Source organism: Bombyx mori, chromosome 6 (assembly GCF_030269925.1).
Source record: "Bombyx mori chromosome 6, ASM3026992v2".
Classification (NCBI taxonomy): domain Eukaryota; kingdom Metazoa; phylum Arthropoda; class Insecta; order Lepidoptera; family Bombycidae; genus Bombyx; species Bombyx mori.
The window spans coordinates 2,447,915-2,465,239 of NC_085112.1; the positions used below are offsets into that span (position 1 = coordinate 2,447,915).

Here is a 17,325-nt window from a genome sequence, read left to right on the forward strand (position 1 = left end):
TGAGGGTAGGGCGGAGGTGGGTTGGGGTGGGGTGCGGGTGCGCGGGCGCCGCTGAGTGTGTGTGGTGTGGCAGGCCACGATGCTGAAGAAAACGAAGCGCGGGTCGGGCGGCGCGGGCTCGGCGGCCCCGTGACGCCCGCGCCCCGCCCCGCTAGCGAGCCGCGCCCCTTCCGCAGGCCACGATGCTGAAGAAGCGTGCGGCGGTGCGGCGTCGCAACACGGAGCCGGCGATGCCGCCGCGCGCCCGCCCGCCTGCACCGCCGCCGCCCGACTCCTGAATCTGGCTGAGCGAGCGGCTCATCTGAGGGCCGCGCCCGCCTCGGGCTCAAGGCCGGCGCGCGCCCCGCCGCTCGCTGTCCGAACGAACGGACGAACCGCGTGCACTGTACATACATTTAACTACAAAATGCTATTATTACTACAAATTACTTATAATAAAATAATAAATTTATAGTCATAGTCGTTGTTTTATTTTTTTTTGTCTAAACTTTCTCGTGTAAAAAAATAAACACTGAACTTATACGTATTCGGTACTTTTCGTTTGTTCTTTTTTACCGCGGCAAAGACCCGCCCAGTCTATATAGTTCGAATGAGCGTTCGTAATGGTGACGACATAGATCATTAATTGTTAGATTTAAACTTATTAAAAATGAAAAACAAAAATAGTAAATACTCGTTCAAAGAACTCACGTTAGTGTGACATCATTTTTAATTTACTTTGCTTTAGTGTTTTATCTGCATATGCGGAGCTATCTGCTGAATAGTTCGTTTTCTTCGGGAATCATTTTAAATCGGTATCTATTAAGTCATTAAAAGATTAAAACGCATAAACGCATCGCAACGCATGTTGGTCATCAAAATTGTTTTTCATTCAGGTAGGCCTTTGTAGGCACTTTCAAATCGTCATAACTTTACCAACAATAAGCAAAAGTAACTGGTCACTTCATTGCTTGACCGATTTTAGTTTCTCTCCTCCAAACGGGATACTCAACTTCGGTAGAACCATACTATCTCACGACCATACTGCCAAACAATCCCAAACTTCACTGTTGAACAGACAATGAAACGCAAATTGAATTTTTATTATTTATTATACGCTTTCCCATGCTTAATTCTAATTTACATAACTCGACATTAAAAACATAAGGTACGGCATCTATAATTGTATTTTTACCGTTTGAAAGTCGTACTGCTGATACATGTGATACAATTTAATGACAAACATTCTTAAAAGAATATTACATTGATCTGAAGAACACGAGTCGAAACTTCCAGAAAAATAAAACATACCACAGTACATATAGAGGCGATATAAAAACAGAATGATCCGACTTGTGCTTCTGATGTCGGGATAACCTAACTTCACTCTTCTTACCTACAAAACAATCAGTGTCTTTAAGACATCTTCGGACTAGTTACAGAATACAAGGAACATCAAATCTATAATATAGTTCACTGGTTCATTTAGATCAATGTGTAATTCGCTTAACTTTAATCATACCTTTTTATAACAATATATTACTATTATTATGTCGCCCTGGAACATTAGAGTGAATGATCTAATTGTGTTCTCAAAGGCTCTGAAACCTCGATTTTATAGTGACATGTAGATTTTTAGTAAGCAAATTTTTGTATAAACAATGTGCAGTTTTAAACATACATAGATATTGTTAAATACAGTAATGTGAATCGGTACGGAAGTTTTATTAAAAAAAAAAAATTGTAATTTATATATTAGTTTTAGTGTTAGCACCAAAAATAATTAAATAAATATTTATTATGTACTTTGTAAACAAACGCATACAATAATCAGAAAATACATTTAGAGCTATATTATGCATTACATAAATAATGTTTCATTCCACAATAAATTCCCTAATGTCAAAAAGATAATATGACATTAACATCAACTGACACTTGACATTTACAAAACTCAATGTCAACAATCACGTGTTTACAACAGTGATTCAGTTTTGGAAGTTTTTTATCTTAACTGGAATCTTTCTAAGTCGTGATGACTGTTAACATTAGCCAGTGCGGTTCTAGATTTTTTTTTCTCACTAGATTAAGACGGCATTTAAGGACACTGTCCACATAACGCTAGCAGCTGGTCACTTGTATAAATAGTAAATATTCACAATGTATTACCAAACGTAGGCATAGTCATTATGGATATCTTTTTGAAATTGTAAAATATGTTATTATGAAAATAAAGATTATTATTATTAATGAATGTTTTTACTTCACATAGATCGTTATTATTATTTCACATTTTCACATCACATTAATAAGTAAGACTAGTCGAATCAAATTAGTCATAGTCGAGCCGATCCTTAAAATATTTCAAAAGGTAAATAAATCAGAAATTTACAAATATGTAATTTCTAGATGCAAATAACTTGACTAAAAACAGTATATATTTTGTTGAAAGTCTACTGACCAAATTACGTCTACAACTTAGAAATATAAGTGATTGTCAGAATACAATAGTTAAAATAGAAAGTTATACTCATTTCTGTCATAAAAGATTAACTATAAAAAAAAATCCTATACTTTAAAATGTGTCACATAAGCTTCTCGAAGATAGTTTTTTGCTAGCCAAATATCAAGCTGTCTGTTTAGTGAGATGGTATGTCCTTTTTCTTTATATTTTTTATTAGCTACATACAGTTTTCGCTGTATTTTTTTGCCCTGTAGCGATGAAGTCAATTGCATTATTTTTTGAGTTTAACAACAAGGATACCACTGGTGTTAGAAGTTCATATTTTCTGCAAAATAGGGTATTTCATATATATGCAATGAAGAATCTACAATTACGAGAAAATTATGTGTTTCCTAATCACAGCGACTTTATGAGGATTATAACGTGAATATCTCTCGTGCCCCCACATGTAAGTAAATTCACCAGACCAGACACTGCAGATTCGCTTGCGAACTTTTGTGAGAAATGCCACAGCTCTACGCGCGCAAATATCCTACGTATTTTTAATAATGTATGTATGTATGTTAATCTGATCGTTTGAATGGTGAGTGCGGTCGTAGGTAAGAGCTGAAAATGAAAAAAAAAAAATTTAATCGAGCTCGTCAGATTTTCTTAGGGGTCTTAAGTGAAACCTTAAATAAAGCTCTCATGCAATAATCTGACGATTTCGATGTGACACAAACTCGCGGCCGTTATTATATTATCAAAACAAATTCACCATTTTGAAATACTCAAGCGCGTCAAGATTAAGATATATAATAATATGGTTCATCTTTATGTCCTAGACGCGCTGTCCATCGTCTGACGATTATCTAGAGGGATTCGCCTAATCTGACAAAAAAACAAAAAACAATTTTTTTTTTAAATCATTGAACTTATTTATGTAATTGAAAAGCTTAGGAAACAGCATGCACATAAAAAAGTTTGTTTTTAAGTAAAATTCTTGTATTTGCAAGAAAATAATTTAAAAATACATGTTCAAAAAAAACGCGGAGAGGGGAATATAGGCATTACGCTGCTGCACGCATTCAACTTTATCAACAAATTTTTGTTTTACCAGCTTGTGGAAATCCTCAGATTATATATTATATTTTCCGTTATCCTTCAATTTCCTTCAAAATAAAAAAAAATGGGCCACGCTCGAGAATGTCCAGATAACGTTATTTTTTTCATCTTTGTAGTCCTCCCCTTTCCTTAAGTCACTCAAATTGTCAAATTATTAGAATATACACTTTATAGCATGTAATTAACTCACCCTACCTTAATCTGACGCGCTCGAGAATTTCTGATAATCAACTTTTTTTTACTAATCTGATCCATTATCCTGGATGCGCGGCCTTATTTATGAGGTTCATATTTGGTGGAGGTATTTAACCGGGTACAAGTTATCCCCCTGTATATTAATCTGCCGCGCTTTAGTAAATCCCGAAATCACCGCTTGGGCTCCCCTACTACGTAGGAAACTCGTATAAGCCATCTCAGTAGTAAATCCAGCCGTTTGGTTGACTATAATGACGAAAGAATAACATCCCAAGAAACTACGTCCAGCGGTGATAGGTTGACAGTAGTAGTTCTTTGCCAACTGGAAAGGTAAAGGTATCAAACCATACAGCCTAATCGTTTATATTATTTTTTAGTAAAAATGATAATATGGAGTGAAATGAAACGAAGTTGATTAATTTGAAACATTAATCAACTGGCATGAAATTAAATGAGATGAGATGATATGGTATGAAATACAATCTCAGTAAAATGGTGGTTATTTACTGAGAAATGTTCAATGGACTTTTTGGAAGATCCCGAGAAGCTACATTCAGCGGACTTGTTTAATTTTCCCACATTTGTGCACTTTGACAGATACTAAACAGTTAATAAACCACAGTTATTACACATTTAAACCTAAAGAAACACTAAATAGACAAATTAAAACATATCACACAACTTTCCTCCTCGCGTTCCCGCCAAAAAGTCCTGGTTGACAGCTGCGCACATAGAGGCGCTTTTGCACAAAAAAGGCAATGGAGTCATCGCTCTGACTAGGCACAAAATAAATTCATGTTACAATTTGCACACTGACCAGTGTTTTACTTTTAAGATGTAATAAGCATTTCGTTGCAATTAAAAATACTTAAACAGTCGCAAATGCAAATTTTATTTCATTTTGAAAATATACTCTACAATTCATGATACACATAATAAATATTCTTGAAATAAATTAGGTACTTTGTAATGTTATAAATAATAAATATAATAACAATATGTACAAGAATAGTGTTCTATAACATAGTACAAGGTAAGTTGCGTTTTAGTTTAAAGTTTGCTTTAAGGATTTTTTTTTTATTGCTTAGATGGGTGGACGAGCTCACAGCCCACCAGGTGTTAAGTGGTTACTGGAGCCCATAGACATCTACAACGTAAATGCGCCACCCACCTTGACATATAAGTTCTAAGATCTCAAGTATAGTTACAACGGCTGCCCCACCCTTCAAACCGAAACGCATTACTGCTTCACGGCAGAAATAGGCAGGGTGGCGGTCTCTATCCGCGCGGACTCACAAGAGGTCCTACCACCAGTTGAGGCCAGTTTGGGCTCACCGGGAATTCATAATACATTATTTACACATTTTAATTTAATTTAAGCGCTTCCTATACAATAAACACTGGGTTTTGTATTCACCCTAATTTCCACTAAATACATACATACATAGGCCATGCTGTGTCAGAATTCTAAAATCATCGTAAAAATAGAATAATCTTAAAATTCATTTTGACTCCATCAAACAAAAACCCTCCAGACCGAGCTAAAACAACTGGAAGACTTAAAGCAAACAAATCATTTTGAATAATGCTTACTCATAAAATGTTAATTTGTATATGAATAGAAAAGACGTTTTTTTCAGGCGATCATGGTCACCCTATCACTCACAAATTAACATAATAATATGATGACAAACTTTTATATATCACTTAAAGATTATCGACTGGTTTAATGGTTTTATTTACGACTGGTTTTATTTAAAAAAAAAATTAAAAAAAAAAGAAAAAAGTTTAGCCGCGGAGCATGAAGAATTTTGTACAATGACCTCTTTATCTACTGGGGGTGGTCACAAACATTTTTGTATTAAGTACGGTTTACATAAAATGTCTGAAGGAGAAAAAAATTACTGAAATTATTGTTATTATAATAAATTATTTATTTAGATTTTGTATTATAACAGTTATAAAAATCGAGTTACAATCACTAAATCGGCAGAAATAAAAAAATTAAAATTGAAAAATCAGAATCCGATTGCTCTGTATCGGAATTACTGCTTGCCTTACTACTCAAAGCCAACACGCAAACAAGAACAAGCCTTACAGTCTCAGGTAAAAGGTTTACCATCCCTGAGAACGGCGGTCATTGCATGTGTGCGAGCGAGACTCGTTATATTTACACAGGAGTGACAAAGACAGGTAACAACAGATTAACGTACGAAATCCTTCCTGCTCCGCGCTTGTAACAATCTCTTTAAGAATCATTCGGATCGTGACGTCACTGTCGCTTGCCTAATTACACACACACGCAAACCGTTCACTGTACACTTGCTGCGGATTTGCAGTGCTTCAATTCTTTATTAACGCGGGAAAAATAGCATTCGTAAGCTATTATATAGTACGAGCCTAGTTAGTTGGTCGCCACGAGAGCGGGGGGAGGGAACGCACCGGAAGATGAGTGCCCGGAGCTAAGACGAGTCGCTGTCGCCGTCCGTGTCTCCGTCCGACAGAGCGGCGCTTACCTCATCTCTCGCTGCGTTTCTCAGGGCCTATGTGTAGGCGTGCGTGGGCAGCAGCGGCGCGTGCGACTCGGCCGTGTAGGTGCGCACGCGGCTGAAGGCGAAGGGCGGGTACCGGCCGGGCGCCAGCTCGAACTGCGTCCACTGGTCGAGGCGCACGCGCACCGAGTGGTGGCGCCACTGCAGCTGGAAGTTGCGCCGGCTGCGGACGTCGCACAGCTCCAGCTCCTGCCGCACACCACGCGTACCGTCAGGATAAACAACATTTTAAAAAAAGGCTTTCAGCGGCTTGGCTCTGCCTCTGGCATTGCTGACGTCCATGAGCGACGGTGGCCACTTACCGTATGCTCGTCTGCCTACAAAGGCAATAAAAAATAATAATAAAATAAACTGCAGAAAAAAAATAGAAACTTCATTAGAAAATCCAAACAAAATAATCAATTTAATCATCACTTCTTTTATTCTGTTTATATTATTATTTATTTTTTTGGTTTATTATATTATTTTATTTTATTTTTATTTTTTATTATATTATTATTTAGTTTATTATATTAGAACGAAGTTTTAACATTATTGTATTGTTATCGGTACTTAAAGCATTTGCTAATTGACATTTTAATCGGACGTATCGAAATCGATTGAAAATGGCGTTGAAAAATTTCGCTACATACAAACTAACGTACACATTAAGCCAAAGAAAGCGTTCTATTGAATGTTTGTACTTATTGATGTGTAATATTTACATTCACACTTCAGGAAAAAATAATTACAAATACAATCAACACTAGATGGCGCGCGAGTAGTTTCTGCAGCAACCACGGCTAAGCGTGTTCCTATTTTACTAGTGCATTATATAATACAACTAGCAGACCCGGCCACATGTGGCTGTGACTAATGTTTTGTTTCTAAATAACACGCGGCCGGCTATGCTAATACCAAAAATTGACAAAGTAAGAACAATTAGATTTCACTGTATTGCGTTTACTGCGAAATAAGTTTCACTTATACTTTAGCCTCAGCAACGTGGTGTTTATACCATTAAATTGTAGCTTATGTGAACCGTGGGTATTTTTAACACAGCGCCATCTATGAGATATTAATGTCAGACAGTATTACAATTGTCTGTAAAAACTGATTTAATGCGCCATCTGTTTTAGACTTATGAAACTTACAATTAATAACAAAAATCAACATAAGAAATAATTTTATTGTTAATTATTTTTATTTTTAATTTATTAAATATTGCGACCATTAATCGAAATAAAAACCATCCTATCTTTCAAGTTGGATCAAACTGCACACGGTGTACAAATTTAATTTAAAATCAGTTAAGTAGTTTAGGAGTCCATCGCGGACAAACAACGTGACACGTGATTTATATATATTAAGATTATAGTTTTCTTAGTGACGAGAGCCTCACCAGGTGGAACGTCTGTTCATGCTCGAGCTCCTTCCTGCGCGCTCGGAACCTCGTGTTCGAAGCCATCACCTGCTTCTTCTCGCTGGTCTTCTTTATAACGATCACAACCTAAAGTCAAACGCGTTACTTTAATGAACGTTCTGTTTCCCTTTCGCTTCAGTTATTAAGATGTATAATATATATTTATTTTATTTACTTATTAGGTACACATTACAAGCTAAAAAAAGATACACAATGAATAAGAATAAGTTAAAAATCTGACCTGTAACATAAGGCATGTGCGCACGACTAGTCAAGACAAATATGCCTTACAACTATAGGACATGACAATACGACAACGAAAACTAATCTAACTTGTAATGTAGGGAAATAATTCTACTCGCATATAATATGCAATACAGAAATACGTACATTATAAATATTTTATATGTTAACGCATTACATACTGGAGTTTAACTCCCTGCCTCTCCCTCTATCTCATATGACAGGCATGTTGTTTTTGTTTTTCAAAAAATATCTCTTTCACAATTTTGAATTTACTGAGCCGCAGTTTTTTTTTTTATTGCTTAGATGGGTGGACGAGCTCACAGCCTACCTGGTGTTAAGTGGTTACTGAAGCCCATAGACATCCACAACGTAAATGGGCCACCCACCGTGAGATATAAGTTCTAAGAACTCAGTATAGTTACAACGGCTGCCCCGCCCTTCAAACCGAAACGCATTACTGCTTCACGGCAGAAATAGGCAAGGTTTATATTTTTATATTTTTTATTATTATTTAAGGTTTCCAGCTGTTGTCTATTTTTTTAATATTATATGTTTGTATTGTACTGTTTGTTTCCCAAATAAATAAATAAATACCTTTTGACCAATCAGCCTATAATGTCCCATCATGATCCCGGAACCGGATTTGACGTGTCGGTTCTTCAGCAGGCCCACACACGTCACCGGCTCCTCCGCTGTCGTCCACATCAGCACCACGCCTTCGGGGAAGAACCTGTTAATGGCAAATACAAAGTGAAATAGAACATTAAACAGTACAGTAGAACAGTAATGCGTTTCGGTCTAAAGGGTAGGGGCAGCTGATGTAACTGTACTGAGATCTTAGAACTTATATCTCAAGGTGGGTGGCGCATTTACGTTGTAGATGTCTATGGGCTCCAGTAACCACTTAACACCAGGTGGGCTGTGAGCTCGTCCACCCATATGAGCAAAATAAAAAAAACGCGGCATGGCAAAATACTAAGATCTCAAAATTGATGGACAAGTTCAAGTTATGACGGCTCCTTCGCCTTGGTCAATTGAAAATGAAAACTATGTATACTTAAGATAACGATCCAATGAGCCTCACCTGAGGTACCTGTAGTAGTAAATAAGATACCACGGCCTGTAGAACTGGTCCTGGAAGGAGTTCTCCCCGTGGCGCAGGTACGTGGTCTTGCTGATGTAGCAGCCGTTGAGTCGCAGCCGGGGACGCGCGATGTACATGTCGCGCCAGCTCGACCAGCCGTTAGCGCGGGGGGTGCCGCACTCTATGCCCCATGTTCTGTGGGGGGGTCGAGGATTGCTAAGGTTAACTTGAAGAACCACATTTGGAAATTTTTTGGCGGGAACGCTAGGAGTGAAGCTGTGTGATTTGTTTTATTTTATCTATTCAGTGTTTCTTCAGGTTTAAATGTTAACGGTGGCTTATTAACTGTTTTGTATCTGTGAAAGTGCACAAATGTGGGAAAATGAAACAAAGCCGCTGAACTGAACGTAACTTCTCGAGATCCTCCAAAAATTCCACTGAAAAAGTCTCAGTAAATTAACAACACCATTTTATTTCATCCCATATGATCTCATCTCATTTCATTTAATTTCATGCCAATTATAAAAATCTTATTACTTCACGCTGGCTAATTCACAAACCGTGCCGGAGGCAAATACTAAAGAAGAAAAAGAAATAGATTTAAGACGGCATAAATAAACGTTACGCCCTTCGTACATTGGGCGTACATTGGTTTGAAGATCTTCTTCTTTTCCTATTACCCTCTGCTGGGGTGTAGGGCTCGAATCAAGGGCTTGGTTTGAAGATTTTGTTATGATGGATAGGATGGCTTTGTTAATGCGATAAAAGGAGGATATTTTGGTCGTTTTATGTTCTCTCTCCTCCTTTTGTCATAAAAGTGGGTTTGGTACATTCCATAAACATTAACGACTCAGAGCAGAGAGCTTATCTTATTAAGGTCGGATGATTACCCTTAACATCCTAATTTACAATTACTGGACTACAATTAAAATTATAAAATAACAATGTTGCCCTACTGACGTCGTCCTGCACAAGTGTTTTGAGATATATTGCTCGGTATATCCTAAGCACATAACCATTCGAATGACGTCACTACCCGAGACATAAGATCGAAGTCACAATCGACTCAATACAATTTGCGAACTAATCTACAGACACAGCCCACTGAGTTTCTCGCCGGATCTTCTCAGTGAGTCGCGATTCCGATCCGGTGGTAGATTTTGCGAAACTCTTGCTAAAGCTAGTGTTAGTAAATTCTTTAGATGGGCGGACGAGCTCACAGCCTATCTGGTGTTAAGTGATTACCGGAGCCCATAGAAATCTACAACGTAAATGCCGCCACCCACCTTGAGATATGAGTTCTAAGGTCTCACTATAGTTACAACGACTGCCCCACCCTTCAAACCGCATTACTGCTTCACGGCAGAAATAGGCAGGGCGGTGGAACCACCCGAGGTCCCACCACCAGTAAGCCCATGAGTTAGTTAAAATAGACCCTTAGAGCGAATAAGTAGGGAAACCCAGTTCGAATAGTCGTTCGCGGCAAAAATTGACTTAACGATATGAGAGTGAGCTTCGTTGGTAGCGAATAAGAGAGCAGTAGGTATTGACCTGACGCAGATGGAGCGCCAGAGGTCGGGCTCCCGGGCGGCCACGTACCAGCCGCGGCACACGCCGGCCGCCGCCTCCAGCGCGCCCGCGTCCAGCTCCGAGCTCACCACCCAGCGCAGCACCACCAGCAACACCTCGTACGGGAGCCACGATATGTGCGCCGACTGCACACGTTGAGGTCACGTTCAAAAGCTTTACTACTGGTGGTAGCACCTCTTGAGAGTCTCTGCTTATTTCTGCCGTGAAGCAGTAATGCGTTTCGGTTTGAAGGGTAGGGGGCAGCCGTTGTAACTATACGTGAGATCTTAGAACTTATGTCTCAAGATGGGTGGCGCATTTACGATGTAGATGTCTATGGGCTCCAGTAACCACTTAACACCAAGTGGGCTGTGAGCTCGTCCACCCATCTCAGCAATAAAAAATAAAAAAAACGGAACCGATGCGAGACCTTAATGCCGGACAAGGTGACGAAACCGCTACCCGTCAGGGAGTAGCTTGAATAGCCTCATAAGCTACCAGCGGATAGGTAAGGGGAGAAAAAAAAGTCCCGAAACAACACACGAGCTAACAAAGTACAAGCCGTAATGAAAATGGTTATTAACTGATTTAGGTTCTTATGACTAGGACTAGGACTTTGGGTTCATAATTGTATGTTATATATTACTTTTAGTTCCGGAAAGATAATCTTTAGTTTCATAAATTTATGAATATTAGTCTTAACCCTCTAATCGAGGTATTTTTGAAAAAAAACTGTTCAAAACTCAATAAAATTGTCTGTTAAATGATGCACAAAAGAAATGGTGACCAAACGTTACAAGTAACCAAAATTTTTTTCTTATCGATTTCAAGAAAACAATTACGATTTTTTTTATTCGAACAAATTTAACTGAATATTTGGAATGTAAGTTCCATTCTTCTGTCCTTTTCTGTGACAGATGAATTTCCTTGAATTTCGAATAGATCAAAGCGAGACAGACAGAGAATGACAAATGAAACGACATCTGTGGTCCATTACTTGACATCTAGTCTAATATAATGTTTCGGATAAATTTCCCAAAGTTTGAGAATATCAATACTCACCACCGTGGGTAGTTTCGGTTCACACAGCAAGCCCCTCCTAGCTAGAATTCGTTGCAGCCTCGCAAGCAGTTCCTCCCCCTCCACGACCTCCTCGTCCTCATCCTCGGAGGGAGGAGCCTTGTCCGCGCAAACCTCTTCCTCCACCTCTGAATCTAACGGAGCGCCCACACAAATCCAATGTTATGGCTAGTATTATGAATAGGATGTAGCGAAAGCTAAAAGTAATAAATACATATCGACGCTTGAAAGGCAAACGTGACTAAGCGACAATGCGTGAACTTTACAGTAAACTAATTTAATTGCCTATCATTTATGTACAAAGCAGTTATTGTCGTTAAGTCACGTTTGCTTTTCAAGCGTCGATATATATTTGATCTTTCAAAAAATGGATGAGAAATGCCTAAGACTTAACTAAGACATAACATAACGTAATGTGTACAAGGAGAGCCCTAAGCACAGCAGTGGACATGTGTGAGCTGTTGATGATGGACCGTTCAAGGGTGCAGTTTCTCAGAGGATTCAATATGATTATTTCTATTAATTACAATTATTGGATTACCATCTAAAGCGCTGGTGATTAGCGTGCAGACTACCTTATTAATATATTATTGATTATTGATATTAATATAAAAAAAACAAAACGTAAACATACACTTTTTTTTATATTTTACTATCATCTAAAGACAGCACTTCAGAAAAATAATTGTTTTATAAAAAATAAAAGAATAATCAAAATAAGCAACTCACAATAATTGTTTTAACCGCTCTTAATAGATACCGGGCTGTTAGTATTTCGTGCGATAAGGACAATGCTCTACAAAGCCGAAATTAGCCAAAAATCTCTTTCTAGAGATCGATGTGCATTATTTATTGCCCAGCACTACAGTAAAAATTACATACGTCGTTTCAGTATCACTATGAGCTGAGTCGAAGTAACAAATGGCTACTAACATGACAAGCCTCCAGATGTTAGTCATTATTACTTAAATAAGCAGTATAATTAAAACTCTTTTTAGGATTTAATCTAGCGTTTATTACTCTAATTTCACTATTTCCCACATTTTAATACTGCACAGTTTTTGTGGTCGCATAGAGTATATTATTTATGGTTACTATGCTCTAAATCAAAATAAGCTTATTCTTAACTTACTGGTGGTAGGACCTCTTGTGAGTCCGCAAGGGTAGGTACCACCACTCTGCCTATTTCTGCCGTGAAGCAGTAATGCGTTTCGGTTTGAAGGGTGGGGCAGCCGTTGTAACTATACTGAGACCTTAGAACTTATTTCTCAAGATGGGTGGCGCATTTATATTGTAGATGTCTATGGGCTCCAGTAACCACTCAACACCAAGTGGGCTGTGAGCTCGTCTACCCATATAAGCAATAAATAAATAAAAACTTGGTTTTCTTTCAAGAGTTATAACAACAAATTTAAAAAAAATACCTTCCGGCGTATCTCCCCTGAGCTCGCTTCCCTCGTACAGCCGCGTCTCGACGTCCGGTACGATCTGTATGGCTCGCTTGTAATGTTGTATAGCTTCATACAACTTCCCCCCGCGCTCGAATTCAACGCCACGGAGGAACAGTTGCTTAGCCTACAAAGTAAAAATAACATGTAGCTTCCAAACAAAGGTACCAAATACTCTTCTTTAATAAAAGAATTTTTTTTTCCTACCTAAGCTTTCGAGGCTATATCAGCGTCGCCTTAACTAGTAGGTGAGCTCACAGGGCTCAAACCTGACGACGTTGCTAACACGAACCCTAGCAAGAGCAGTGCTTCGCAGAATCTACCATCGGATCGGAAACGCGACCCACTGAGAAGATCCGGCGAGAAACTCAATGGGCTGTGTCTGAGGGTTAATTTACTCGTCGACCCCTTCGTCGCAAGTGACGGGTTCGACGAGAACAGTGACCGGTGCCTGAGGTACCTAGAAGCACCGTTAGTGGATCGGGAGGATCCGTTATGACGTGTTTGGGGCGACGTCGACTGCTTTCCATTCTGTCCGCAGGATCGGGAATGTAGTTACCGGCGGCCACGATGAGAGGATTCTCGTGTCGTACCGCTTTATCGAAGTGGCGCGAAAGAATTTCTATTTAAGTGTAGAGTATGGTGCTATATGTAAATGAAGTGAATATTGTGAAATTATCTTGTTATCTATGAAAGTATAAAAGAAAAACAAACAAAGGATCCACATAATAGTTGAAAAACTAATGTAATTTAGAAGCTAACAATTATATTTCTACTCTGCATTTTCTTAATGTTTTTCTGAGCATTAATTCTTAGTATTATTTTGTTTTGTTATAATATATTGGTGAAAAATATGATTGCCCAAATTGCTAATAATGAGATCAGAATTAACCTTATCCTCATCAGTGAGTGGTTCTGCAAATGATTCTTCAAGCTTTGATCCTTTCTGTGTTGTCGGTGTTGATTCGAGTTCTCTCTGCCACTGCTGCCGGAAGACTGAAAGCTCATCTTCACCGTGATTTGTATTCTGAAAAAAAAAGTTAATATCTTATTAGGTATCAAAGAATCTGTATGCACCTAATGAACTGTACTATTTATTACAAGTACTATTTTAGCTCAATTTTAGTTCTCTGATCTACTGATTTAATTCCCCGATTCCTAAATCCTCAAATACTAGCAGCAGAACATATTTCAAATCTCATTTTGGCTTTTTCTTCTACAAATCATTTATTTTGGTATGAAATTTAGAAGATAAGACTCCAATCCCATGACCAAAGAATCACTATAAATGTACTAAAATTGTCCATTCTTCTTGTTTATTGGCAGATGAACTTTATTTTAGTCATTGTTATATAAGATTTAAGTACTTAAGTTATTTGGTAATGAAACGAGAAATATTTACTTGCGCATTGTCTTGTAAACTCAAATTGTCAAGAGTATTGCAAGCTTCAAGCACATTATTAGAATGAGACGAAGAAGAGTCTTCTTGCTCCTCGCCTTCACACTCGCTGCTAGTCTCACCATGTCCTGATGCCTGCAATAGAGGTTGGCACAAAGTTATTTATTGAACACTCGCTGACTCGGCAGACCTCGTAGTGCCTCAATTGAAAAATAAAAGACCTAAACTTTTCTATAAAATAAACAGCAACTCATTTTTATATATAAAAAAGAAGAAGAAGATTCTTAAGCACATTTAAGGTACAATACAAGTTACTGCAATTAAATTTAAGGAATACTACATTTGTTTTATATACAAAACCAATTCAATCATGTCCCAAACAGACAATGTGTGCCTCTCATTCTAATGGAAACTTTTTGGTGGAGACTATTTTCTAAGAGATAATTTTCCAGTAAGTTTTATTATTGTTCTTATTGTTCTTCAAGATGTTCATGGGTGATCATAACCAACATTTTATTAGCAATGTATTTTAATATTATGTGTAGCTTGGTTGATTCGGTTGTTTAAAAAATATGTATATTAGGAAATATTATTTAATTCAAAAGTCATGAACACAGAATATTTTCATTCAACTATTTATTTCAACTACTTATCATATACATACATATTATCATAGACATCTACAACGCAAATGCCGCCACCTATCTTGGGTGGTAGTACCTACCTGTGCGGACTCACAAGACATCCTACCACCAGTAATTACCCAAATTATAATTTTGCAGGTTTGATTTTTGTTACATGATGTTATTTCTTCACCGTGTAAGATAATCGTGAATATTTGTGAAGTACATATTTCAATAGAAAAATTGGTACCCACTAGCAGGATTCGAACACCATTGCATCACAATATACAAATGCACCGTACGTCTTATCCTTTAGGCCACAATGACTTAAAAAGTACATATAAATATATAAAATTTTCTTGACATTGCAAAATTCACAGTTTAAGCGAATAATACACCTGTTAGAATTTCATTATTATTCTGAAACTATTGACATTGTATTAATCATAAAAGAAAAGGTATCATGTTTGAAAGTAAATAAATTAACCATTTCATTGCCATTCCGTATGTTCAAAATACAGTGAACATAATGAAATATTTTCAAAGTGTCTCAAACATGTTTTTGCTTCTAGTAACAAATTTTCATGGTAAATTTCATTTTAAACTAATACTATCCATTAAAACAAATACAAAAAAGATCACTATTTATTCGATTGGTCAGAATAAAAAATTTGGCTCTAACCAATAAAATGCGGGAATAATGTAATCTATATTATTCTCAGCTGATATTTTAATTTAATTTCTTTCTTAAAATAAATACTGGAACGAGGTTGAAAATATTATTCAATAACTTTTTAAACCAAACTGAACACACATTAAAAACTATATGTTAAATCTCGAATAACATTTAGGTCAAAATTACTATGACAGAATCTTAAAATAAATATTTTGGTGCTGTTTTGGTAGTGCGCTGTAATCTTACCATTTTCACTGATTTATGTGCCTTATTGTACCAACAATTGCAACTACAATTGTGACATAAAATATATTAAGTGTATAATCTATGATAGGTAATATATTAAATTTTAATATACAAATATATTATGTACGTGGTTTTTTTTACGATATTGCTCAATTTTTTTCTCATTAGAGAAAAAGTTCACAGTCGCATCGACCCTGAAATGAAATAGCGTTTCAAAGTTGACTTAGCAAAACAAAAAAGTTTTAGCACTGAAAAGTGAGTAAGAATGATTAGAATGTACTATAGTTCAAGAGAGAAAAAAATAAGATATGCGCAAAATCTGAAACTTAGAAAGATATTAGCGTTGACAGGAGTCTGACCAATAAGAGCAATAGGTAATGGGGTGATTAGGGGTTGAGAGGTGAATGGGGAAAAAACCAGGAAATTTTTCGACACTCAATATTAGTTTTTTAATCGTTGCAAAATCATCCATTTTTTAAAAATCTGTTGTATTTGGGGATGATGGAAACGTCTCAGGTACAAATAACAACGAAAAAGGGGTCAATTGAGATGAGTTAAATGGGAATGACCTACGTATAAATAGGTACAGGCTTGTAGGGTTGTCTATGTAGTTAGAACAATCTTTTTTAAATGTGTTGGTAAGAATCTGGTTTATTCATGATGTTTTTGTGTAGAAATTTTATTGAAAATTATCAATGCAGTGTTATTTTATTGTTTGGCAAACATTCATATTTATCAGCTACGTATTGTTTTCTATTTTAGATATGCCTCGCGTGTACGTATCAAAGAGTGCAAAGCCTTATAAGAGATATGATTCCTTAATATTAAAAACAGCAATAAAAGCCTATTGGTTGCGCTGGTTTAAAACTTAGTTAGTTTTAAGTTTCGAAAAATAGCAACATTTTTAATTTGGTTTTGCAAATCCTGTCCCATCCCTCTCCGGCACTTTACCTACGGACGCGTGCGAGCGAGATCGTGTGGTGACATCGAGACGAAAAAATATGGCTGAACAACCGCGCGCGCGCTTCGTGTCTTTGTTATGTTAAATACGTAAATAAGTGAAATCGTTGGTGTTTCTCATCGCGAAGTGGTACGAGTCTGCAGTAAGGACTACATAAAGGTATTGTGCATCCTTCCTTTAACGCAGAACTGCCGCTTCTTATCGTTTCTTCCCGCAGTCTGTGTCCTTCATTTGCAACGACCAAATTTAAAATATTTTCATAGTTTGCTTAACTCGCGTCTACACCTATGAAATTGG

General features: G+C 37.2%; 2 protein-coding genes across 10 annotated transcripts in view; one reads left to right on the plus strand and one right to left on the minus strand.

Annotated features, from left to right (window-relative positions):
- LOC101737944 (diacylglycerol kinase theta) overlaps positions 1-2,229 on the plus strand; it is a 61,008-nt gene extending 58,779 nt beyond the window's left edge. For 5 of the 7 annotated variants that reach the window (XM_038011501.1, XM_038011503.1, XM_038011502.1 and 2 more), the window contains one exon: positions 177-2,229. In XM_038011501.1, coding sequence (XP_037867429.1) covers positions 177-278 — 102 coding nt within the window. In that variant the 3' untranslated portion in view covers positions 279-2,229. Of the gene's footprint in view, positions 1-73 lie in introns of all 7 variants that reach the window. The other 2 variants (XM_038011504.2, XM_062668953.1) reach the window with 1 other exon arrangement.
- LOC101737813 (F-box only protein 9) lies at positions 1,073-16,279 on the minus strand. Of its 3 annotated transcripts, XM_004925198.5 has the most exons (11): positions 16,068-16,279; positions 14,526-14,657; positions 14,016-14,150; positions 13,100-13,250; positions 11,658-11,809; positions 10,578-10,741; positions 9,027-9,221; positions 8,537-8,672; positions 7,676-7,783; positions 6,259-6,483; positions 1,073-3,049 (listed from the first exon to the last, which is right to left on the minus strand). In XM_004925198.5, exons 1-10 carry the CDS (start codon positions 16,068-16,070, stop codon positions 6,286-6,288), a joined length of 1,374 nt encoding a protein of 457 aa, XP_004925255.1. In that variant the 5' UTR covers positions 16,071-16,279; the 3' UTR covers positions 1,073-3,049; positions 6,259-6,285. The 3 variants fall into 3 exon arrangements, with proteins under 3 accessions (XP_004925255.1, XP_062524942.1, XP_062524943.1); XM_062668958.1 differs by having other exon boundaries at positions 1,073-6,483; XM_062668959.1 differs by lacking the exons at positions 1,073-3,049; positions 6,259-6,483; positions 7,676-7,783 and adding an exon at positions 8,172-8,240 and having other exon boundaries at positions 8,507-8,672.
- Between the last annotated feature and the right edge of the window lie 1,046 nt (positions 16,280-17,325).